The sequence below is a fragment of the Mirounga angustirostris genome, unplaced genomic scaffold (genome assembly GCF_029215605.1).
Source record: "Mirounga angustirostris isolate CCGP_5_RB_7025 unplaced genomic scaffold, mMirAng1.0.hap1 SCAF_10, whole genome shotgun sequence".
Lineage (NCBI taxonomy): Eukaryota > Metazoa > Chordata > Mammalia > Carnivora > Phocidae > Mirounga > Mirounga angustirostris.
In genome coordinates this window covers 47824882-47851328 of record NW_026991718.1, presented here as the reverse complement: position 1 = coordinate 47851328, position 26447 = coordinate 47824882, and the positions used below count along the sequence as shown (strand labels likewise).

At 47.3% G+C, this 26447-nt stretch overlaps 1 protein-coding gene across 1 annotated transcript in view; it reads right to left on the bottom strand.

The window, feature by feature from the left end:
* TACR1 (tachykinin receptor 1) overlaps positions 1–26447 on the bottom strand; it is a 161698-nt gene that overhangs the window by 3523 nt on the left and 131728 nt on the right. Inside the window, exons 4-5 of the mRNA XM_045884687.3 lie at positions 3284–3434; positions 1350–1546 (exon numbers count right to left, since the gene is read on the bottom strand). Of these exons, the coding sequence (XP_045740643.1) occupies positions 1350–1546; positions 3284–3434 (348 nt within the window). The remainder of the gene's footprint in view (positions 1–1349; positions 1547–3283; positions 3435–26447) is intronic.

Genomic DNA, 26447 nt, shown 5'->3' with positions numbered 1-26447 from the left:
TACTGGTTTTTATACCGACAGCTGGAGACATTAAGGCGAAAACGATTTGAAGGTCAGTCATGAAGGCACAGTCCAGGACTAGACCCCAGGCTCGCGTGAAATGCCTGTGCTGACTGAGGGCGACCCCTGAACTCTGCTGCCTCCGCCCACACCTCAGCCCACGCTGGATCGATTCAACACTAACAAAAGCGTCCGCCAAGTGTTTGCTGTGTGCTCGGTACTGTGCTTGTCCCTGGGCAGGAAACCCACATGTCAGGACTCCTGTCTCTCAAGGAGCCCGCTGACTGAGGTTCACTTCAGTCACGTCCCTTCCATGTGCCTCAGGTCCCCGGTTTGATAAACTGGGAGAGTCAGCCTTTACCTAAAGACGTACTGGGGTATTTAACCCAAGATGAATCCGCGAGTTAACCTAACAGAGAGCATCTGGATACGTTCAAGAGAATGACTGCCACCAAATTCACAGCACCTGAGTGTCTCATTCACAGAAGGCACTTTATAGGCTGATGACCGAAAGCTAGAAAGACTGTGACAAGCATTTTATTCCTCCCCCTGGCCCTGCCTCCTTTCCCAGCTGAGGGACTGAGCTGCCTCTTGGGGACTCTGCGCACGGACCCGAATTCCCTATGGTGGACCGCTGTCCCTGATGGGCTCCCCCTTCTCTTACTTGTCCAAGGTTGGCTTCTTCTACTAGGACAGCTCTCCCGACCGGTGTGGCCAAGTCAGGGCCGAATCAGGGCCTTTTGCTTACCCTGTCCTGCTGGAGCTGCTGGAAGAAACTGGGGAAAGCTGCCTGGATTGTATGATGGGACGGATGGGAAGAGGAAAGTGAGAGACCAGTGAGGGGAAAGATGCCCCGTGGAGAATGGTATTCTGGTGCCATCGGTGTCTCTGTGTGTGCGTGACTCTCTCTGACTCCCTCTCTCTCTCTCCCTCTCTGCACGCACAGCCCCCTGTGTGTGGATCCGTAGGGCAGAGTGACCAAACTCCCAGGCCGTGAACTGGATCCAGCTTGTAGACCTCTTCATATGTATCTATGACAGAGGTTTTTTTAATGTGCACCCCCACCCCCACTACCTTAGTTGCCAGCGTTCAAAAGTTAGAAGACCTCACACAAAAATGCAGATTTCTGGTTCTTCTTGGAAAAGAAAAAAAAAAAAGCCCACTTTGGGTTTGTAATCCTGCATGGCAATAATTAGTAGGGATTGAGTGGCGTGGTCATTTTTTGCTGCAGTCCCTACCACTCCCTCTTGTCTCACAGAGGTTCTGCTCATTTAGGCTGGATCCTTGGCCGCTATGGAGACAATTGATCTTGTTGCCCCCGGAGTGAGTGTGGGGGATGGGGTCCTCACCTGTCGTTGAGGCAGCAGTAGATGATGGGGTTGTACATGGTGGAGCTCATGGCCAGCCACATGATGGCCAGGTAGACCTGCTGAATGAACTTCTCCAGGTAGAGATCAGGGTTGATGTAGGGCAGGAGGAAGAAGATGTGGAAGGGCAGCCAGCAGATGGCAAAGGTACACACCACGACGATCATCATCTTGACCACCTGGCAAGAGGGTGAGACAGGTGAGACCACCTTTTCTCATGGTTCTCTCTTCTCCCACCCCCTTGCCGCACACAGTGCAGTACAGGCTGGGAAGTATTGATAATAACCCCTTTCGAGGAGGAGGAAGGACAATTTATGTGCGGTACCAAGGGACTTTGATTATGTCGGTAGTTCTCAGAGTGTGGCTCCAGTCGTGACATCATTTGGGAACTTGTCAGAAATGTGGATTCTGGGACCCCATCCCACACTCACAGAATCAGAAACCCTGGGGGTGAAACCCAGAATTCTGTGTCTGACAAGGCCTTCGGATGATTCTGAGACACACTCATGTTTGAGAACCTCTGTGTTCTATCCTTCTGGGCAGTGAGTGGAGAAGCCGAGGGTGGGCAGACCCAGGGGAATGGGTGTTCAGGGGGTAGAGATCCAGGAAGGGGGAGGAAACAGTGGGGGTGTGTGTGGGGGGCAACCAAGGGCCAGGGCAGTACCTGGGCAAGGAAGGGGAAGGGAGGGGTCTGGGGAGCACCAGATGGCTAAAGGGGATTTCAAGGGTTCTTATGAACAGTGAGTGATGTAACATGTTCCTTTTTATCCCCACAAAAATCTTCAGAGAAAAACTAACTAGCATCCACTAATGAGATACTATGTAAAGAGGTACCCAAAGAGAAAAAATTAGAAAGCTCTTGATGTATCGGTTTTCGATATATCTTGTGGATACTGTTAAGCGGAAAAAGGGAGGGGAAGAAGTATGTATTTATTGTGTAAAAAAGAAAACAATATATATTTGGCTTATAAATACATTGTAATATCTGGACAGATTAATAACAAATAACAGTGGTTACCGTGGTGTGCATGTGCGCGTGCGCACACCTGCACATTTGGGAACTGGGTAGACAGAAGACCTAGAAAGGAGGGAGCCCTTTCATGGTAAGACTCCATACATCTTTGGACTTTTAACTGTGAAATAATTTAAGACTCCCAAGAACTTGCAACAGTAGTACCGAGAGTTCCCAGGTACCTCCAGCGATCTCATCTTACACAACTCTATCACATGATTAATGAGGAAATAAACATTAGCACAGCACTATTAACTCAACTTCAGACTGTATTTGCCTTTTGCCAGTTTTTGCACGCACTCATTCTTTTTTGGTGTATAGTTCTATGAAATTGTGTCACATGGATAGATGGTGAAAACCCCACCACAATCAGGATACAGACCTGCTCCATCATCAGCACAAAGAAACTCACTCATGCTACCCTTTTATAGGCAGACTCTCCCCCCAGTATAACCCGTGGCAACCCCTGGTCTGTTCTCCATCACTAATTTTGTTCCTTTTGATACTTTTTGATATTTGAATCAAGTGAATGCATTATTTTGCCAAACTCTAATAACAAAAGAGGACTCAATAGCTCTTCACTGCCTTTGTGGTTAAATGTGTGTGTGTGCGTGTGTGTGTGGTGTATGTGTGTGCATGTTAATAGCTCGACAGGTTGCCAATTACTCTTAAGGCAAGAAGGAAGCGGCTCCTGCCTGTACAGGTGGGCCCAGGTTACAAATAGGACGAAGAAAGGTCTCTTCCCTCCCCCGCCCCACATCCCCGCCCTCCCCTCCACTGTTCCACAGACCCAGGGATGTTCTGTGCTTGCGGCCTCTGGGCCTTAGGAGGCTCTGGGGCTCAGGTGCCTGCCAGCCTATCGCCTGCGCCAGGGTGGGTCAGGTGCTGCTTGCTCTTCGATTACCTTGCGCTTGGCAGAGACCTGCTCATGGTAGCGGTCCGAGGAGTCCCCAGGGATCTCGCTGGCCCACAGAGTGATTCCCACCACGGTGTACGCATAGCCGATCACCAGCAAGGGGAGGAAGTAGATCAGCACAGTCACGCAGATGTGGTACCTGCAACAAGGAGCATGGGAGGGGTCCGTCTAAGAAATAACGGGGGTGGTCAAAGCTTGACAACTACCTTTCTCAGCATTTGGATGACAAGGTACACCCAGGGAGGCTTGCCGCCTGCATTGAATAGTTGGGTGATACATAAATGGATAAACTAGAGAAAACAAATCTCTTCAACGTATGTTCTTCTTGCGGACTCTTTCCATAATAGAGATTCCTGTTGAGATTGAAGAGAAGAATAAACACTGCTGAAAGGGAACTGAATCCGTTGTATACCTATGACAATTTCAGTTGATAGTAAGTTCAATATTCCTTACACTCTCCCTCCAAAAAAACGCAACCTGAGGCTGCATTAATAGAAGTGTAGTCTCTAGAATGCAGGAGATGCTTGTACCACTCGGTTTATACCAGTTGGATTACATTTGGGCTCAGTTTTGGTGCAGGAGGGTGGGCCAATTTGTACATTCAGATGAGAGCTACTAAAGGGTTGGTGAGCTCTCATCCATTCTGCATGACAAGTGGATTCACAGGTATAAGAATAATTAGCTTGGAGGAGAGAGATTACATTTATCTTAGAACTAGGAGCAGGGGGTGAAAACACGAAGTATAAGCCCCTTCTAAGCCTGGCCCTTAAAAATGTATCTCCAGATGGAAGCTTCCTGGGTCTCTGAGTTACAACTCGCAGGCCAGATACCAACTGACTTGAGTTTGACTGGAACATGGGCAGGAAAGAAACCTTTGCCATGTTAAACCACTGAGATTTTGAGGTTTGTTACAACAGCATACCTTATCCTATTCTGTTTAAGGCAAGGATCTTTCTAAGTAAGACACTCAAATAATTTTTTTGAATTTTGAGAAAGGATATTTTTCTCAGGGGGTCCTTGACTTGTCTGGCTAGTTGTAGCCCCTTTCACCTGATGTGAGCTTAATGGAGAGGCTCAGTCTCCTAATAGTAATAATCGTAGTGGGAACAGCTAATATTTTGGGGAGTTCCCTCTAGATCACTGTGCTAATAATAATGTATGGTATTCACAGCAGAAAGGGTAGTTAGATTTTAATTAGTGAAGAGCACAAAGCCAAGGACTCAACTACTCAGCTATATTATTCTTATTTGATCCTGAAAACAAATGATTAGGTAGCTACCATCATAATCCCATTTTATAGATGAGGAAACTGAGGTTAGAAATTAATTAACTTTCCCAAATTCACAGCTGCTAAAAAGAGGAGCTGGGATAAGAAGGCAGGACTGTGACCCCAGAACCAGCTTCTTGTCACTGGAGAAAAGTCACCCAATGATATTTTCTTCCACTCTGTTTATGCTTATTCTCTGAAATGATTTTTTTTCCCCAATAAGGAAAACCCACTTCTTTATTTCATTTCTCTCCTTTATCGGTACTATGTTTTCAATCACTTTTTTGCCCCACAGTTTTACTACTTATTCAGCTTCCTCTGAATATTAAAATTTGCAACTTGAGGACACTTGAAGAGCTCTTAAGTAGCGCACCACAGATCAGCAAAGCAGGGTGCTGAGCGCGTCCATTTTGTGCAGACAGGCTGCTCCGGTCTCATCAGGCTAGGGGTCAAGGACATGATGGGAGGACCATGCAGTCCTCACCTGTGCTCCTTATCCTAGACCAGTGGTTCCCAAACTTGAGCCAGCTTCAGAATCACCTGGGGGGCTTGTTTGAACACAAAGGGCTGGACCACGCCTAGACGTTCCCACTTAGCAGGTCTGGGGTACACCTGAGAATCTGCATTTATTTTATTTTTTATTTATTATTTTTAAAAGATTTTATTTATTTTGTTAGAGGGAGAGAGAGCGAGAGAGCGTGCGCATGAGCAGGGGGGAGGGGCAGAGGGACAAGCGGACTTCCTGCCGAGCAGGGACCCTGCCACAGGGCTCGATCCCAGGACCTTGAGAACATGACCTGAGCCAAAGTCAGACACTTAACCAACTGAGCCACCCAAGCGCCCCCTGAGAATCTGCATTTATAACAAATTCCTAGGCCATACTGCTGCTGCTGGTCCAGGTTCAGACTTTGAGAAACACTGTCCTAAATTGATGGCTCTCAAGCCCGGAATCACGAGAATCACCAGGGGAGCTTTTAAAATGACCAGTGCTCAGAGATGGACATTTAATTGGCCTTGAGTGCAGAAGCAGGAAACCACAGTTGAGAAAAATTTCCAAGTTATTCTGATACTTGGTTAGCCCTGAGAAGCACTGTTTCAGGTCCAAGGTCTGCAAGCCTGTTGGAAACCCCATTGTTTGAGATTTATGACTTCACTAAAGTGTGTGTTAACCATATTTTTTTAGTTTCTGTATCTGGTGCTTTGAGGTCTGGGCCTTGCTGACCTGGAAAGGACTGTCCCTCCTTGTGCCAGTTGATTCCTAGAGATAACTCGTGCTGGGGTGACTTTCATATACAAACTAACCAACCCAGGGCCCATACCCCCGACCTGTTTTCTCAGGGGCTCTTACACTGTGGGATGCTATCTGGCAGCCATAGTCACCCCAGGGCCACCTCGGGCAGTCAGGGGCGCGGAACCCATGGAAATCGTTCAAACTAGCCAATTCTAAGCCTGTTTACCCTGCCTCACCCATTCCTTCCCTGGAACACATAATAAAGTCTTTCCTGAAGTTCCCCCATGCTCTCTCTCTGCCTGTGGCCCTGTGTGGCACGTCTGCCCCTTCGTCCTGGGAACTATGAGTAATAAATTATCTTTTCAATGGCAATCATGTCCTCATCTATTGGCCTCACCATACCTGAATAGAAAATAAAACTTACACTTTAAAACAAAGTGCCCTTTGGAAAATCACAGATCAGATTAGACTATTAGGAAAATGCGAAGCTGAATCACCAAACATAACTTATCAAACTCACTTTTTTATTTTTTCCCCCAAGTAGGCTCCAGGCCCAGCATGGAGCCCAATGTGGGGCTTGAACTCACAACCCTGAGATCAAGACCTGAGCTGAGATCAAGAGTCGGACGCTTAACTGACTGAGCCACCCAGGAGGCCCCAGCCTTTTTTTTTTTTTTTTAAGAAGGAAAAGTTATTTTTTTATTTATTTGTAAACAACAAGAAGTATGGGCTTAATTTCAGTTAAAAAGTATTATAGGGGTGCCTGCGTGGCTCAGTCATTAAGCGTCTGCCTTCAGCTCAGGTCATGATCCCAGGGTCCTGGGATCGAGCCCCGCATCGGGCTCTCTGCTAGGTGGGAAGCCTGCTTCTCCCTCTCCCACTCCCCCTGCTTGTGTTCCTGCTCTCACTCTCTCTCTGTCAGATAAATAAAATAATAAAATTAAAAAAAAAGTATTATAATCAGGTAGAGCATTAACTTGTCCATTCTAGAACAGGGATGATGAAGAATAACAGAAATATGACTCCGCAATTCCACTTCTAGATGTATACTCAGAAGATTTGGAGGCAGGAACTCAAATAGATACTTCCACACCAATGTTCCTAGCAGCACTATTCACCATAGCCCAAAGGTGGAGATAACCCAAATGGCCCTCAAAAGTTGAGTGGGTAAACCAAATGTGGTATATACTTAATGATGGAATATTATTCAGCCATAAAAAGGAATGAAGTTCTGATACCTGGTACAAAATGGATGAACCTTGCAAACATTATGTTAAGTGAATAAGCCAGACACAGGAGGACAAATATTGTACGATTCCACTTATATGAAATATCTAGAATAGGCAAATTCATAAAGACAGAAAGTAGAATAGAGGTTGCCAGGGGCTAAGAGGAGAGGATGAGATAATAGGTACAGAATCTGGGATAATGGAAAAGTTCTGGAAACGGTTTGTGGTGATGGTTGCAATAATACCAGGAATGTATAATGGTAAATTTTATGTTATATACATTTTATTGCAATAAACTTAATTTAAAAATCCATTAAGAACATTCTAGTGGAGCTGGGGTCTTTAGGTCTTCAGATGCACAGTCTTCTGCTCCTTCCAGGAAACTCTCAACAACCTCCCTCTCCAAAATCATTAAAAAACCCAAACCAACCTGTAGGTTTGGTTCTTGGATGGGATCAAAGTTTAAATGCATGCCCCTAAATCTTGCTTAGAAAACCCCTTTTACATAGAAATTGCAAATACTCAATTTAAGCAATGTCTGAGTTATCAAAACTTCTAAATGGCTCTTAGTCAAATGAATGAAACTCCCTCAGTAGAAGATATGAAAATAAATACATTTCTCCCATCTTGACACTTTCCTGGAGAAATTTTATCATATCCTTGTAGTTAATTGGAGATAATCCTGTTTTGTAGTTTTTTTTTTTTTTTTTGCCAACATCATTATTTTAGAGAGCTGGCCAATGGAACCTGTGTAATCTTATTATGTGTGGCTCCACGCTATTGTTTGGCTCTCAACTCTGATATTCCCTAGGTTCCTGCCAGGCAGGGTTTTATCAGCTCTCAGAATTAATATCTGCCTTGGCAGAAGAGAAGAGGGGTCAGGGATGCATCAGAGTGAGTCAGAGAGGGGACCAGGAGGGACAGCAAGAAGCTGTGACAGGCTGATGGCTTGGCTGCCTTCCCACTTGATGAGATACGTGCATGGACTCTGATCATTAAATTCTGTTGGTGGAAACAGCACATTTTACAGGATAAACTTGCTGAGTACAGACTGTGTCATCCCAAATCCTGCAGATTCGCCTGTCCTGAATGCCTTAATGCTCACTAATCCAGGTTTACTTAATGTCTCACTATCTGGAGTCACCTCGTTGCTCAAGCACCAACAACAGTTCCAGTCTCTGAAATAATCCCCAGCATCTGAAATCAGATACATGGGTGTATTAAATAGTATCCAGCACATCTTCTAATGCACTTCTTGGAGGCTCCAGGTGCCCTGAGGTGGGGGAGGAAGGGGGTCGAGAGGGCAGGGCTCTGGGGTTCCTGCTTTCACTCTAACAAGCAACTCTGCTTTGCTGGGTTTACGTGTGACTTTCTGTGGATGATGCTGTTTGGGGGGGGGGGGGGGAGACTTCAGCTGTAACAGAAAGGCTGATGAGCACTGATGTAATCCTAACCCTTATCCAATGCATTAACCCTCTCCACACTTTCCATACCATGTAATCAGCCACTTACTTCTTGAATACCCCCTGTGACGTGCCGCTCACTGGCCATAAAGCCAGCTCCATCGGCGATACCTGGGGCTTGTGAGAGATACAGGCTCCCAGGCCTCACCCCGGATGGGTCAGATCAGAATGTGTATTTTAACAAGACTCCCTGGTGGCTCATTCGCAAGTTCAAGTTTGAGCACATGGCTCTCCACCTTGGCTGCACATTGCAATCACCTGGGGAGTGCTGAAAAATTTCAGGGTGCGGATCCCACCCTCAGCTTCTGATTGAAGCCTCGCCTGCAGGGCTGCCTGGGCCTTGGAGTTTCAGAAGCTCCCACGTGGTTCTCCTCGCAGCTGGGGCTGAGAGTCGTTGTTGCTGAGCCTCCTCCTGCCGGCACCTGCGGACCGATGCAGTGCCTCAGACTGAGAACCTGGGGCCTGCAGCTTTCACTAATCCATCCTAGGTCACGGGCAACAAGCTGAGTCCGCCTCCTGGGATGGTCCTGCAAGCTTGAGGTGACCAGGAGCACGCCTGTCCCCAGAGCCTTCTTTGCATCCCAGACTTGTGGGGCCACCCCTCGTTGGACACGAGCTGAGTAGCACCCCTTCCTGCCCTTCCGCCAACAGCCCTCGGGCTCTGGCTTCTTAGAGCGCAGTGCTGGATGCCTGCTTGACTTCTTCCTTCCAAGAACTTGTCTTCTTTGCAGCTAAATGTGCACTTAAATGTGGTTTCTTTGTAGTAAAAGGAAGAAAAATCCATACATTTCTTGGTTCACTTTCACTTCTAGATATTAGGCCAAATCCCAAAGCCCCTGGCAGCCCTTTTGGAGGCAGATGGAAATGACAGTCTACTAATATATAAGTTCTGCAAGTGCTTATTCTGCACCTACCACATGCCTGGCCCTGTGTAAGGGCCCAAGAGTCAGGTCTCATCACCAGGAGCTCAGTCTGCGGGGGACACAGAGAAATGCCAAGGAATGTGACATGGGAAGTGACAGACAGTGGTTCCCTCTTCAAGCCGAGTGGAGACACTGAGAAAGATGTCAGAGGCCTTTATAAATACATATGAAATATAAAAAATAGATACATATATCAATAATTTAAAAATTACTCTGACTACCGTAGGCATTTTGTTACTAAGTGCATGGAGAGGAATGGGAATGCAGAAGTGAGACTCTCGACCAAACCAGTCACGGAAGCTTCCTGGAAGAGGTGTGCTTGGCCAGGCCCTGATATATCAGCAGGAGGCGGGCACTTCAGGGAGAGAGAACAGCAAGGGCAAAGGCACTGACGGAGGATCTTGGCACGGTGGGGTGCTGTGCTATGTTTCGGACTGAATGGAATGTGGCCCTGTGAGGACGTATCAGGAGACTTGGCCAGAAAGGTAGACCGAGGCCAAATCATGAAGGGCATTTTATGACAGGCCGGAGAGTTTATAATGCATTCTGAAGTTGATGGAAACCATGAAATGGTTTTAAACAGGGAGTGACGTGGTCAGATGCTTGTGCTCTGATGGAGGCAGGGCTTGGATGGAGGCCAGCCAGGCTAGAGGCACCAGCCTTTAGGATGCTGGGCAGGGATCCAGGCTGGAGGTGACAATGGCCTGAGCTAGAGCCATGGCAGAATGGGGAGGCGGGGGAGTCTCCGAGGGGTGCTGTGGCTGGTGGGCTTGACAGCCGATGGGGCAATTTAGCCGGATTTCTGGCCTGGGTGAACGGGGGAGAGTGAGGCCAACTGTTGCTGGTATGGGGACCGTGGAAGAGGAGCAGGCTTGCTGGGGGAGGTCAGCAAGTTGACATTTGGACATGCTGACCTTCAGGCGGGCAGTTGGATGTCTGGATCTGGCTGGAGCTAGGACAAAACACCTGGATGGAGATTAGATTTGGGGCCCTTGGGTGTCCCCAAACCCTGAGAAGATGAGGGGATACTGGGGAGAGAGGAGAGTGGGAGTGAGCTCAGGCAGGAGGGAAGAAGGACGGGGAGGGAGCGGAGGGAAGGGAGGGCGAGTCCAGGGGCTGGTGGAGCCTGTCTGGGGGAGGGGCGTTGGGAGGGCAGGGGGTGGGATGAGGACTGGAACTTGCTCTGTGGTTTTGGAAAGAGGAGGTGAGGAGCAGAGTCAATATTTTCGGGGTGGTCAGCGAAGGCTAGAGCAGGTGGGCTGGCTGATGGGGAGTGAGGAAGTGGGGGTAGTAGGTGGAGACTCCATTCTTAAAATGTTGGGTCACGAAAGGGAGGGGAGGGCAGGGGCCAAAGGAAGCCATCTGTGTGTTGTTTGAAAAGGCAGAGGATACTGAAGCCCCCAAGTACCCTCCCCTGCTTGTGCCCAGTCTACCCTGGGTTACAGTCATGTGAGTACATGTCCTTCTCCCTGTTCTTCAGAAGAGGGGCCAGGATCAAACCTCTATCAAGATTGCATCCAGCCGGGGCGCCTGGGTGGCTCAGTCTTTAAGCATCTGCCTTCAGCTCAGGTCATGATCCCAGGGTCCTGGGATTGAGCCCTGCATTGGGCTCCCTGCTCCGTGGGAAGCCTGCTTCTCCCTCTCCCACTCCCCCTGCTTGTGTTCCCTCTCTCACTGTGTCTCTCTCTGTCAAATAAATAAATAAAACCTTTAAAAAAAAAAAAAAAAGACTGCCTCCAGCCATCAATTTGGGGCACAAATGCCCCTAAGTCAGCCTCTTTTAGGATGTGCTTTGACCAATCGAGGCAGATGCTCAAGTGAATTCATTGAATTCACGGAAAGATTGGGTTCACAAAATTCCTACCCCCAAATGGTCCTGCCTCCTGGAGGTAGTCGCTCAGCTCCTGCCTGTGAACGAGACAGGAAATAAAGCACATTTCTTCGTCAGTCACTATCCAAACCATACAAGTCAGAATTTTGATGTGTTCTTCTCCAGGCAACTTTTTATATTTTATCTGCTTCATTAGATGCTATGGTCCTTGGAGGCAGAGCCCAACGGTATTCTTCTTTAATCACCCTTGCAGAAGTGGTACCAATGAAATGTTTCGTAGAAAGAGAGCATCTCAGGCTTGGAAGGACATTAGAATTCTCACCTGCTCCATCCCCACACCAGCAACAAGTCCCCCTGAGGGCATCCTCCACAGTAGTGTGTCTAGCATCCTCTTGAATGCATGTCTGACAGGCACAGAGCCTGGAGGCCCAAGCATTTCTTACGTTTTCATTTTTTAATCAATAGTTTTCTTGTTGCAAGCACTATATATTCATTGTGGATTTGAAAATATGGGCAAGGGTTAAAAGAAAAGCTTTAGGGGGCGCCTGGGTGGCTCTGTTGGTTAAGTGTCTGAAAACTCTTGGTTTCAGCTCAGGTCATGATCTCCTGGGTTGTGAGATGGAGCCTGGCGTGGGGCCATGTGCTCAGTGGGGAGTCTGCTTGAGGACTCTCTCCCTCTCCCCCTCCCCCATTCATGTGCGCACGCGCATGGGCTCTCTCTCCACCTAAAATTAAAAAAATCTTTAAAAAAAGAAAAACTTTAGAAGCTCCTATAATCCCATGACCTTGAAATAAATTTTATTAAAATTCACTAATGTCGTCCCATACCTATATGCACACGCACACTTATATTTATACATACGTGTGTTTTATATTACTTCAAAAATCACACTGTCACAATCCTCTTTTTTTTTTTTAAAGATTTTATTTATTTATTTGAGAGAGAGAGAATGAGAGAGAGCACATGAGAGGGGGGAGGGGCAGAGGAAGAAGCAGACTCCCTGCCGAGCAGGGAGCCCGATGTGGGACTCGATCCAGGGACTCCAGGATCATGACCTGAGCCGAAGGCAGTCGCTTAACCAACTGAGCCACCCAGGCGCCCCACAATCCTCTTTTTATGTCAAAAAAATATATATATATTTTTAAAGATTTTATTTATTTATTTGACAGAGAGAGAGACAGCGAGAGAGGGAACACAAGCAGGGGGAGTGGGAGAGGGAGAAGCAGGCCTCCCGCCGAGCAGGGAGCCCGATGTAGGACTCGATCCCAGGACCCTGGGATCATGACCTGAGCCGAAGGCAGCCGCTTAACGACTGAGCCACCCAGGCGCCCTCAAAAATATTTTTCTATAACAACATTTCTCATGGGTGTGATGATGCCCCATTTTATGGAGGTACATGTGTATTCAGCCTGTCTTTTAATTGGGACATTTGGGTTGTTTACTATGTTTTGATATTTAACTGATACTGTAATTAACATCTTGAATACATGCCTTTGCTCTCATTCTTATTTCCCAAGGATTAATTCACCAGAATTAAGTTAAAGTGTCCTTAAAGGTTTGGTATATCTTGTCACTTGTCAGAGAATACCTGCCAGTTTACACCACCCATGGCCTTGGGGCTTTCCCTTTCCCCGCACAGCGGCACCGGGTGTTGGTAAGTCTCCTAGTCTTCGACAGCATGACAGTTTACGTTTAATATTCTTGATTCATTATGCACTGAAATTTTATAATTATGCTTTTTTATCATTGTCATGTCTTCTTTTCCAAATTGACTGCTTGTTTAATTTGTTTGATTTTACATTGGGGTATTCCTATGGTCCTTACTAATTTGTGAGAACTCTTTATGGCTTCTGTCTATCGTATTATACTTAGAATTGCCTTCCCAATACCAAAATCATGAAAATATTCACTCATATTTTCTTCCTGTTCATTTATTTGATTATTTGCATTGTAACTATTCAGTCCATCAGGGATTTATTTTGGTGAGTATATTGACAAAAGGATCCAAATTGTTTTCTTCAATGATTCCTTGGCTCTGTTTGGGGCTTTCACTCTGTTTCCTTAATCGATCTTTCTTTCTTTCTGGTGCCATCTCCACACTCTCTCATTTTTTGTGGCTTTGTAGTGTATCTTTTCTCCATGACAGTAAATCTCTTCTACTATTTTACTCAGTTCTCCAAAATAAAATATCTCCAGACCTTCACATTTCTTAAGAAGAGGGTCAGGGGATAGTTTCAGTTATTTGCAGCCAGACTTTCAGCTTTCCAGAAGATATCACATGGCAAATTCACCGGCCTCATCCCTGCACTGGCTCTCATGATGTCCTGGTTTCAGATTTTTTCTTGGTCGGCTAGCTCTCTCAGACGAAGAGAACAAAAGAGGATGTGTTGCCAGGAATGGCTCCAGAGTTTGGAAATGCTCTAACAAGAGATATGTAAACAATGGACTCAGCAGAAAGAAACTAGACTCCCTTACCCACACCCCTCCTCCTTCCAGTTTGCTCAGGGGCAGAATGGGAATGGGGTAGAGACGGGAAGAGAATACTCCTACCTGAAATTTTCACTGGTTTCTATGTTAAAGAAAAAATAAACCCTGAATTCCAAAGCTTCTGCACACTTCCCAATGCTGAGAGAAGAGAGTAAATCAGATGGTCCTTGATTTGGCTGAGGACTTTACTGTGTTTGGGGACAAGAAAAGATAGGCCAAAAGCTTAATTTGAGGTAGGGAGAAAAATGCTAAACCTGTCTCTGCAGGGGGCAGGGGGGAGAATATCAACAGTACAAGGAACAAGCAAGAGAAAGAGAGAGAGAGCGAGCGAGCGAGCGCGAGCGTCCCTGAGGCCCAGGATCGGAAGCAGGGACTTGTGAAAGGGCACCAGCAACAACTTGCCCGTGGTGAGAACTGCTCACCAGATTGCAAAGACGAGGGTAGCTATGAGTAAATTCAAGAAAGAACAATCCTATCCTCTGCTGTAATTCTCTGATTTCTATAATTACTCCTCTAATGTTCTGTAAAATATGCCCCACCCAACAGCTCCATGTCAGCGGGGCTTTGAGGAAATGAAGGAGGAGGACTGATTTCCAGAGTGGGGCCAAGGGGGCTGGTCAGAGATCCTGGTGGCCACAGAGTTCCCATGGTGGGTGAAGGTTCTTGCTTTGGTGGGGTAGGGAATGTGGCGGAGAGGGAGACTCTGTCTCAGGAGGCAGGGAGACAGACATGGAGTCCCTGAGTCTATACTCTGTTCCCTGGTCAATCTTCTCAGCCTGGCAGATCACATCAAATCATGTAGATATTCCTGGAATCCCCATGGTAGTTCTGGAAACCCCAGAACGACACAGCCCAGCTATTGACGTCTGAGAAGACAACCACCACCAGGTGGCGCCAAACTGCAACCATCACCTGGACCAATCAGCGTTTCATTTGGGTTACTGGCATTTCCCCTAACACCACTATGTTAAAGCAGCATGCATTTTATGGGCTTGCATTCATTGTACCCTCCACATCTCACCCCCAGTCCCTCATGATGCCATTTTCCGGTATGCACTTTGGTCCAGTGTTTACCAATGTAGCATGAGCTTTGTATGCTTTCTTGGTTCATTACAACCCCACTGAGATCAACAAGACTGCATTTTGTCTGTGACATGTTTTTTTCCGAGGATTAGTGAGCACTGATAAATGTTTTGCTGATCTCACTCACCCACCCTCAGCCCCTCCAGATAGTTAACTCTCTTGTGCTCTGCTCTGCTTGAGGTTGGCTGACGGTCACTGCAGTGGAATCCTCCTTGCTGGATGAGTCACCAGGGACAGATCTGGGATGAGCTTCTGCCCTGGCTGCCGAGCCTGTAACTAATGCTGAGTGAGGAGGACTCAGACTCACGCAGCGCACGGACGCTGGTACTTTACCATTCTGTCAAGCACTGAAAATACAGAGATTTTTTTTTTGGTGGGGCATTGTTTAAAAACCGCTTCTGTTGGTGCCAACTGGTATCAGTAAACATTTCCTGATAGAAGTAAGTTGCACCAGAAATATGGGTGTTGGTTGGTGGTTACCCTCCCTCTAGTCTGTGGGATCTGAAGAACACTTAAAATAATCAAAACAATCCTAGTCATGAGAGCCTGTCCACCCTGTCTGGACTAAGTTCCCAGACTCTTGGCCTTCATGCCGAGTGCCCACTTCTCTTGCTCTGCCTGTAACGTTCCTCTTCACAAGGCAAATCTTAGTAACAACATCTCCTAGCGGATGGCCAGTTAGTGGCCATTTTCCTTGTCTTTGGGTGAAATCTTCTGATGAAACCTTGCATCAAGCGTGATACCATGTAAGCAGCTTACTGGCTTGTAAAAGAGGCAGAAGTCTCACGTTTTCTAGTTTTATTGTAAAGGTGTTTCTGCGAAGTGGATTTCCCTTCGTGTCATTACCTCTGGGACTTGGGGTAAGAGACAGAGATTGCTAACCCCATTTTAAATAGAAAAATTAAGGCACAGGGAAGGTAATTGCCTTGTTCAAGTCACTCAGGGTTGAAATGGGAATAGAAAACAGATCTGTCCTTCTCCCATTTCAATCCTTTGCTTTTTTCCCCCCTTTCTGCTCAGATGAGCTCAGAAGAAGAATTGATAAATGTCACTCGGAGCAGGGAAACCATAGTTTTCTAAGAATGAACAACACGTACATCATGCACAAAAATTATCCACAGCATTTCATAATGGCAGGTAATTTACTGAAGAATAGCATAGCTTAAAACATCAGCCCCAGCATTCAGTTTTGTCCACGTGGGTGACTTGGAAGGTGGTCAAGTCTTAGCTTCCAGTTTACAATGCATTTCCACTGCCTTCTCCTGCCTTGAACCCTGAGCCCAAAGATGCTCCCAGTTGGCTGAAATATGTGGGAAAGACAAACACCCTACTTTCTGTGTCTCAGCCAAAAGTTGCTCAGCACAGACAATAGACCACTACACCACAAGCCACGCAGGCTGCCAGCTTAGAGTTTCCACTAACAAACTGAGCAACGCAATTTATTTGTCTCACAAGAAATATTCAAGGAGACTACATTAATCAATTTGACGTCTGCTGTGAGTCATATGTGAGAGGACAAACATTTTTAACGTGGGAGTATTGACAGATTCTCATGTCTCTCCAAGCTGGCCAAAGAGAATCTAGTAATTTCTGCACCATCTTTCCTCTTACAAATAAAAAAGGGGGGGTCTTTATTGCTGGAATAAAAGCTAAGCTGATCTGTGCAATAGAGACAGAAGGTCTGTATGGGCTGGATGTGGGAAGGAGGCTCTGACTGGGAGGGCCCGAGGCGGGCAGTGATGGGGTACGAGAGCAGGACATCAGAAAAGACCAAGAATTGTTGGCAGTTATTGCCGTGGACAGCTGTTTTGGCTACTTTTTAATAGAGTTCCTATTTTTATTACTTTTACCTATTAAACGAGGCTTCCTGAACTTGACTCTGTGTACGTGCTGGATCATGCCAGCTTTGGCTTTATGAGGGTTGTGTGTATATTGTTGACAAAGTCACCTGTTCAGGATGGAGGCCAGCCCTGTGTTGAGGTAGCACCTTAGTTATGGGGGAGGAACGTGTGAAAGAAGGAGCAGTGTACTTGCCGCTGGGCTCCATTCATTCAGCCATCCGATTGTTCATGAATTCCCTACTTTGTGCTAGAATCTAGGGATACCTGTGAATGAAAAACACATGGTCCCTGCCCTTGAGAAGCTTATAGTGGGGAAGACCTATGATAAACGAATATAGGAACAAATAAATATAAACCCATGAATGTGTTACATGCATAAAGGAACCAGTGGGGATGGTGATGGAGAATACGAGGCACTCACACTCAGAGGACTCTCTGATGAGGTGACCCGAAGAGTGAGGCAGCCACATAAGGGTGCGGGGTGGAGGGCCCGTGCAGAGACAAGAGCAGGCACAAGGGGTCGAGCCGGGGGCAGGAGGGTGCAGAGGGGAGCGGGGCACCGGGGACGAGGGACGTCCCCAGGCCCAGCCTCCGGCCCAGTCCCGTAGCCCCACACATTCACTGTGTTTGGGAAGGAAAGAGGCTTAGGAGAGGTGGCATCTTGGTTGAAATGGTTTTCCAACATGTGATAATCCTGGTTCAAAGGAGGCCTGGGTAGAACATGGCGGCGTAAGGAGCATACGTGTAACTAAATAGCGCCTTTCAGTACTGACAGGGGCCAGAGAGATACCTAGCCCCGACAGGCCTCCAGATAATAACAATAATAATGACGACAACAACAGCAACCCCAACCCTAACCCTGCACACGGAGACAGTGTTTGCTGCATGCCGGGCACTGTTCTCAATGCTTTATATATATATGTCGCCCCACTCACGACTCCCTACAGTAATCTTGGTTTTACAGACGATAACACTCAGACACAAAGATTGCAGAGCACGTATGTGCCGTGGCACTTGGTACAGCCCCGGACGCCATTCGCAGAGACAGTTGTGTGAACAGCACCCCCTGGAGTTGTGCAAGGCGGTTCACCCTGACAGAGTCTAAGCAAGCGGCCCAGGAGTTCTGTGTTGTAGAGATCAGCATTGCCTTGGGTGAAAGGATGGTGCCATTCTCATCACATACTATCAAAGGTACATGCTGTCAACATGGCTTATCGCTGTTGATGTTGACTTGGGTCACCTGAGGCAGCATTTGTCAGGTTTATCCACCCTACAGCTACTCCCCGCCCCATTCCACACTGTGCTCTTTGGAAGAAAGTCACCAGGCACAGCCCACACTTAAGGAGTAGGGAGTTATGCTCCCCTATAGAGTAGCTACATAAATTATTTGGAATTTTTCTGCATGGGATAATATGGGACAAATAGAACATTCGTCCATTCTTCCTCATTTGCTTATTTATTCAATACTTTATGTCAATATGGACCCATGGATATGTATTATATACTTTGAGTTATAATCCAATACTACTTTATTTTTTTGTTCTAACTGCCCCAGCTTCAGCCACTGGGAGCTCTTCTGATTGCCCCCACGTCTCTTGACTTCCAACATCGTTTGTGTGAGTTTGTATGTGTGTGTGTTGGTTCCCTTTGTTAGAGAACAAAGTTAGAAACCGAGATCTGGGTCCTGGGTGATACAAAGCCTCATTACCCTTTCCAAGTGCAGCCATATTTATTTTGTCATTTTCTCCCCACCTCTTATCCTCTCGCCCCCCCAAACAATCCCTCCCCCCAAACCCCCTGCAGAGTGAGTAGAATCATTCCGACCCTACATAAAACTAGGGAACTGCCCTCCAGAGATCATGCAGCAGATCTCAAACTAGACCCTAAATCTCACGACTCTGAGTCTCAAGCTTTTTCCAACCACACTTGTGCTCTGCACTTGGTGCTTTTCCAGACTTCCTGCTCATTTAATCCTCATAGCGGCCAGAGGAGATGGATGCTCCTCGTTTTTGCTACTCTGCAGGCAAGGTTGCTGAGACACAGAGAGGTAGCTCCTGCATAGCTGGGCATCTGGTGAGTAGTGGTCGTAGGGAGGAGTGGTCAGACGTGGCCCCGGGGCCCCTGACACCACGGGCCCCACACTTTAGCCCTCCATGGCAGGGGCCACAAGCCACTGCCCCCAGGTCGAGTCACGTCACCACCTGTTTGCTTAGGGTTCGTGAGCTAAGAATAATTTTTACATTTATAAATGGTTAAAAAAAAATCAAAAGAAGATTATTTCATGTCATGTGAAAACTATATGAAATTCAAATTTCAGGGACCATGAATAACATTTTCTTGGAACACAGCCATGCCCGTTCATTTAAGTATGTCAGCAACTGCTTTTGTGCCACAGCGGCCAAGGGGAAGAGCGGCCCTAGGTCCTGCAAAGCCCGAAATAGTTACTACCTGGCCTCTTAAAATCTGCCAACCCCTTCTCCATTGTACTGCGAAGAGAAGGGGCTGAGTTACCACCATCACCGGGGAAAGCAGTGCAGGCCAGCGCTGTGCCTTCACTGGTCTTACTTATGCTACTGGGATGCTCTCCCTGGTAGCCCGGGGGGGGAGGAAGGGTCCAGTTTCTGTCTTCTTGATGAGTTAGCTGCTGAGCCAAAGATGTAGGGAAGGATTAGAGACCTGAGGGGAGCAGTCGCAGGAAGATAGTCCTGCCCTTCTTCAAGGCCCCTCTCCTGCTGCAGGGAGCTTCTCTGGTCTTTGTCACCCCTCCCTTTCCTCCGATCTCCCACACCACTTAGCAACGACTTCGTCTTTTGATTACTCGATGCCTTGTACGGTTTTTTCACGCACGTGAGCTTTATCTTCCGAGTTATCTGTAACCTCCCTGAAAGCAGGGACAGTATCTTTCTTCTGCACTCCCTAAATTATCAACCACAGATTAAGTATGCCCAAACCCGGCTCTGAACATTGAGACAAATGACCTCCTCGTGCAGGCTTCCGGCTGCCTACCAGATTAGGCATGAACTCTGTAGCTCAAGTGGAGATGGAGGTGGGGAGAAGAGGGGGGAAGGAAGGGTCCAGTTTCTGTCTTCTTGATGAGTTAGCCAAAGATGTAGGGAAGGATTAGAGACCTGAGGGGAGCAGTCGCAGGAAGATAGCTCATGACTTCAATAAGGGAGGTGCTGGAAGGTTGCTGGTAGCACCAATGAATACGGCCACACACGAATGAAAACAGCCACAGTGCCTGGTTTCGGGACTTTCACTAGCATTCCTGGGAGATGCCAGGTGTTCGAGGGGAGAAAATGTAAGAATATGAGGTGGGAATGCTGAGGCCGGGGATAGGCCATGGAGACTGGAAAATGTTGAGAGCAAAGAAATGAATACGTTTTGAGCCACGCTTGATTTAGCCCCGGCTGCAAGCCAGCAAGTTATCTTGCATTACCCTCTTCAATGCCCACACCAATTCTCTTCAGGTGGGCTTCTTTTTTTTTTTTTTTTAAGATTTTATTTATTTATTTGACAGAGAGAGACACAGTGAGAGCAGGAATACAAGCAGGGGGAGTGGGAGAGGGAGAGCAGGCTTCCTGCTGAGCAAGGAGCCCGATGTGGGACTCGATCCCAGAACCCTGGGATCATGACCTGAGCCGAAGGCAGACGCTTAATGACTGAGCCACCCAGGTGCCCCCTTCAGGTGGGCTTCTATCATGTCAGTTTTGCAATTAAATTTGATGTTGACTGATGTCACAGTACTAACATGTGGTGTGGCCTGGGATTTTAATCAATCTTTTTCCACTCTACTATTCTGCCTTCACACTGTGGAAATGGGGTCCAAGAGGCCCCAGGGTACCACAGATTAGGGGAGTAAGTGAAGCCTTGAAGGGTTACGAGACTCTTTAGCACCCTCATTTCTAGCCCATCCCATGTCTTTCCTCACTGTGGTGCCATTCACCTAATCCCTCCTGGCTGGCCCAGGCACACAGGTGGTGCTTGTGTTCTGCTGAATGTGTCGGTGAAAAGCAGAACCCTGAGGGTACCATGGGCAGGTGCGTGCAGGAGGCCACTCCTTGGTTTCCTCTCTCTCCAGTCCCAGAAAATCAGGAGTGGGAAGGGGACCATCAAGGGTCCAACCTCAAAACCCCTTTCCTTTTCACTATGACTCTCCAGCAAGACCCCTCCTATGCACTGAATGTTCGTGTCCCCCCAGTTCACATGTTAAAACCCCCACCCCCAGGGGGATGGTTCTAGGAGGTGGGGCCTTTGGGAGGTAATTAGATGATGAGGGTGGAGCCCTCATGACGAGATTTAGTGACCTTATGAGAAGAGATGCAAGAGAGATGATCTCTGTCTCCACCATCTGCGGATACAGCAAGAAGGGGGCCCTCTGTAAATCAGGATGAGGGTTCTCACCAGGAGCTGAATTGGCTGGCACCTTGACCTTGGACTTCCCAGCCTTTAGAACTGTGAGAAATAAATGTGCCTTGTTGCAGCCCCCCAGTGTGAGGTATTCTGTTGCAGAAGCCCAAAGGACAACCCAGGTTTATTCCAGACTCTCTCCGAGTACAATGCTTGGATGAAAACCTGTTTTGGTGCCAATCGGACAATAACAACAAAAATGTTTTTAAAGATAAGAAAGGAGGTGGCTTCCTGGGTCTAGAAGGAGAAAGATGAGAGGTTTTTCTGACCATGTGAAAACCCATTTGCTGTCTTCCATCTCTATGGCCACTGTTCTCCGACAGATTGTGTAAAATAAATCACCATGGGCATGTTTTTAAAAAAACGATTCCTAGGCCCTACCTCGGAGATTCAGAGGGAGGACCTGAACATGAATTTGAACAACTGCCTCAAGCACCTGCAGCAGGTGGCCCCACCTGCACGTGAAGAAAACAACGCTCTAAGAGGGAGCCCAAAGTCACCCGCTTAAAACCACGTCAATCCTAATTTAAGTCTAGCGGAGGGCAGTCGTCCAAATTCCTACCCAGAGACAGATTTGCCAGTGACCTTTGCCGCAATTTGAGAGAAAATGGGTGTCTGTGGCAAACAAAGTTGTCTCCGGGGACAGCAGGCGGGCTGGCTGCCAGGGACCCCCAAAAGGCATTCACCTTGGGGAGCTCTCTCCAATGCAGGGCCTGGCCCCAGGTCCCTCATCTGTCAGCATGCACAGCCTCAGAGGCATGGGCAGGCTAACCATGCTCTCCGGAATCTGATTTGGAAGCCATTTTCTGGGAGAAATAAGCTGCTAGGCAGACTGGAGGCCAGCACTGCCAAATCAGCAGGCTGCAGGTCACGTCATCAGGAGGGCGGCTTGCTGAACAGGGCCTCCTGGCATCAGACTCCGAGAGGCCGGAAGGCGGGTGCACTCCCCTCCACAGTGAGGATGTGTCGGGGGCGTGGACGCGCCCGCCCCCGGGGGACACCCACAGCTTCTAAGTGCCGGGTGCACCGCCGGTGCCCTGAAGATGGCCTACAAGGTGAGGTCAACTTCAGGACACTTGCCCAAGTCCTCAAGGTCTACGGCTCACAGACTTCTCCATTTCATGGAAAAAGTTTAAACAAAACGGGGACTGATGTGGGTTTGTTTGTTTGGTTTTTTTTTAGTCTCTTATTGTACAAGTAAGGACATTACAAATACTAACCTAAGGGAAGCTAACCTAAGCTAAAGCAAAGGAGACTAAGCTAAGCTAGTGACTACCGTCATCATTACTATATTCAGTAAATTATATTTTAACAACAGAAAGACATAAGCATCATTTCAGCATAGAAGATAGCCCTTTAAATTAAAAAAAAAAACCCTCACTACATTAACAGAGAAAGCTTCACTAGCTGCTGGCATTCGAACAGGGTGTCTGGAAACCACTGAGAATCTGGCCATTGTTCAAGGGCCATCACTGTGTGTCACGGTCTACAGTCACCATCCAGCTGAGCTGCCGCCCGTCCATTTCATTTCCACCTCCTGGCTCCCAACCGCAGTGCCACCCTGCTCCCGGATGCCCCCGACTGGCTGCTGAGGTGTCCCCCAGCTTGCACGGACAGCTCCTGCATCCTGTGTGTGTGCAAGCTCCCAGGGGGAGTCTCCGAGGGTGACTTTATCTCTGAGAGGAGGAGGGGGAGGGGTGAGAAGGGTGGTGACTGGCTGCAGTTGGTCACCAGGCTTGGTGGCTGCATCTTCTGTCTGACCACCGCCGAGGGGATGTGTGTGACCAGGGGCCGCACGGCATGTTGCTGCTGGCCAGGAAGGCAGCAACTGGTGTGAGCCCAGTTACTCAATGGGACGAAGACTAAAGGGAGAGAAAGAGACAAGAGGGACTGAAGGATGAGGGCGTGGTGGTTGCTCACAGGTGAGGGTGCTCCTGGGGCCCTCCTTGCCCAGAGTCAGCTGGACGCCCACGGAACAGGCCTGGGAGGAGGGAGCCATCAGTCTGTGGGGAGGGTGGGTTGACACAGTCTCCCATGTCTGGAGACCACTCTCGGGGAAATAGGGGGACAGAGAAGGGAAACACTTCTGAGACACTCACTCATCTGGTCATTTAATGGGATTCTGGGCGATTCCTTTTCCACAGCCTCACATAGGACCAAGAGACATAGGCCAAATAAAGCAAGGCTCCCAAACCCACCTGAAGGACCATTTCTGCCAGGCAGGGTGAGGCAATGACGGAACAGGCTTTTCTCAGCCCAGCTGGGAAGCCCTTTTCTACCCAAGGGCTTTGAACCTGAAGGCAGCTTCACAATGCCTGAAGTAAATGAAGGACACCTGCTGCGGCCTCGCCCCATTCACTTTAAGATATGTGCCGTAGAGAAACCCTTCAACTTAGAACTCAGGAATCATACATAAAAATGTTTATAGCCGCAAAACATGAGTAACCTCCAAAGTGACGACAAGGAAGAGAGAGGATAAATAAATTGTGGAGTACTTACACATGGAATAACATGCAGCAGTTAAAACTACTGAACCACAGATACAAACAATAACAGATGAATCTCAGAGACAAAGTGTTAAGCAAAAAATTTAAACTAATCATGAAAACTACATGAAGTAGGACACCATTTCTATAAAGGTGAAAATCAAGCAAAACTAAGCAATCTGTTGTTTAGGAATGCATACAGACCACCTATGAGAGGGAAGCAGAGAGGGTTTCTATGGCTTAATAATGCTCTAGTGCACAAGACGAGTGCTAGATTCTCATGTTTGATAATATGTCCCATTACTTGTGTATGTGTTATATACATTCATTTGTAAAAACAAAAAAAAATATAATAAATGTCCTAGGAAAATAAAAAGGTAGAAATAAAACAAAATATGTCAATGATCATGATAAATGTAGAGACTAAATTCACTGATTAAAAAGCTGGGATGGTAAGATTATATTTTAACAACAACAACAACAATGAATCTAGCTAAATGCTCTTTATAAAAGATACACATAAAACATAAGGACACAGAAAGATTGAAAGTAAAAGGACAGAAGAAAACATTCCAAGCAAAAGGCACTATGTTAACCTCAGACAAATAGACAGTAAGGCAAAAATTAGGAATATCTAATATCCTAATGTCCAACATTAGCAATCAAGAGAGTCTCTAAAAAACCACCAGAAAGTTATAACTTATTTGAATCTGTACAACATAGCTTCACTATGTTATACTATGGGTATATAGCAAAACCAGACATAATTACTAGGATAAATGGATAAATGCACAACCACGCTGGGCAGGAGATTTTTAACATAACAAGTGAATGGCAGATGCAGATTGGTGCTTGGATCTTCCTCTGCTATTCTGTCCCTCCTAATTTCCTATGTGACCTTGAACAAGTCTCTTCCTCTTGCTAGACCTCAGTTTCTCATATCTGAAAAGAAGGGACTGGACCGTATGGGTAGGATTTGTTGAAATACCCATACTCCCCTGCCAGGAAGTATCTGGGAAAAGACCTTGTCACATGATGGATACTTTTTTTTTTTAAGATTTTGTTTATTTGATAGAGACATAGCGAGAGAGGGAACACAAGCAGGGGGAGTGGGAGAGGGAGAAGCAGGCTTCCCGCGGAGCAGGGAGCCCGATGTGGGGCTCGATCCCAGGACGGTGGGATCATGACCTGAGCCGAAGGCAGACGCTTAATGACTGAGCCACCCAGGCGCCCTACATGATGGATACTTCTGAGCCCAGTGGCAGCTGGTGCTCTTTACTCAGTATGTCTCAGGAGAATCTATCACCTGCTGTTTTTTTCCCTGACAGTTTCACCTCCCCAATTCCCCCCACCCCCATCCCACGCAGCTTTACACATACAGAAGTTTATAAAGCTCTTTGTCAGCTCAAGGGCTAATGGAGTAGAAGCACAGCCCGGTCGATCCAGCTTCTGGGAGTTCCATGTCTGGTTTGCCTCTTGAAGTCAATTAGGAGGTGATAGAGTGAGGAAGGCCGTCCAAGCCGACTCCGCTGGAAGGCTGGGATTAATATGGAGCAAATGCCCCTCCACATGTGGAAGAGGCCATCTGTGAAAGCTGGCAGTCCAGCCTCCCTAAGTAGCAATTCCAAGGGCAGCGTGAAGGGACTAACAGGGCATGGTTAGTGTGGTCATAGGGGCTGGCTTTCCTGGCCTTGATGGTCACCGGTGTAACACCGGGCTCCCTGCGGCTGGTCTCTCTATGTCTTCCTCATCTCTACAGTGGGATGGGGGCTGGGTTCTCACCTCTGTGGCCTCCCCAGGTCTCATAGACACTGGCAACTCTAAGTCTTGGGGAGGTAACTCTTTTGTTAATTGAGTATTTTCCTCCGAAGGAAGGGGGGAGGTGGGGAACTAGGGCATACCAGGTGCTTACTGGATTCCAGATGCTTTGTACAAGTAATTTCACACATCTGTTATTACTTTCATTTTACTGATGGACTGAGACTCTGGGAGGGAAGACTTTGGGCAGTAGTACTGATAGGATTCAAACTCAGGTCTTTTGATACCAGAGACTGTGCTTTTTCTGCCAACCAACCTACAGTGGCTGGGACATCTCCCCTAAGAGTTCAGATGGTTCTGCTATGAATTTTTCTTCCTATCAGATGGAACACTTGCAGAAGGCGTTAGAAGGAAGAAGAGATTGTTGGTAAAATGCTGTCACGCCAGGGCGCCTGGGTGGCTCAGATGGTTAAGCGTCTGCCTTCGGCTCAGGTCATGATCCCAGGGTCCTGGGATCGAGTCCCGCATCGGGCTCCCTGCTCTGCGGGGAGCCTGCTTCTCCCTCTGCCTCTCTCTCTCTCTCTGTCTCTCATGAATAAATAAATTAAAAAAATAAAATAAAATAAAATGCTGTCACGCCACTACAAAAATCCACAAATATCTGATGATTGACATGGCGCCAACATAAATACACAAATATCCTGGCAAGGGGTCTTAGGAGGTCATGCCCAGGCAGAACCCTGTACTGTAGTCAACAGGGGAGCACGAACATTCATTCCTTCACCCATTAACCACTTTCTGCGCATTTACTATGGAACAGGTCTGGGATGCTGGGGGTACAGCGATGAGCAACACAGACCTAGTCCCTGGTCTCTTCATTCTCCTGTTAAATTCCCAGCAGCCCGAGTCTACTGAGAATTCAGAGGAGCCACAGAAGGAAGAACAGTGGCTCAGAGCTGTCAAGTTGTGATGATCATGAATACCAAACTCAATAATTAAATTAGGAACCCAGGCTAAATTCAGTGTCCCTGTCCAGATTCCATTTGGATTCTTATTGTCTCATTTGAGTTGGGAGTAATGGATTTTGCATGAATTTGCAAGTGGTATGACCTTGAATGATTCTCTAAACTTGCTGAATCTCA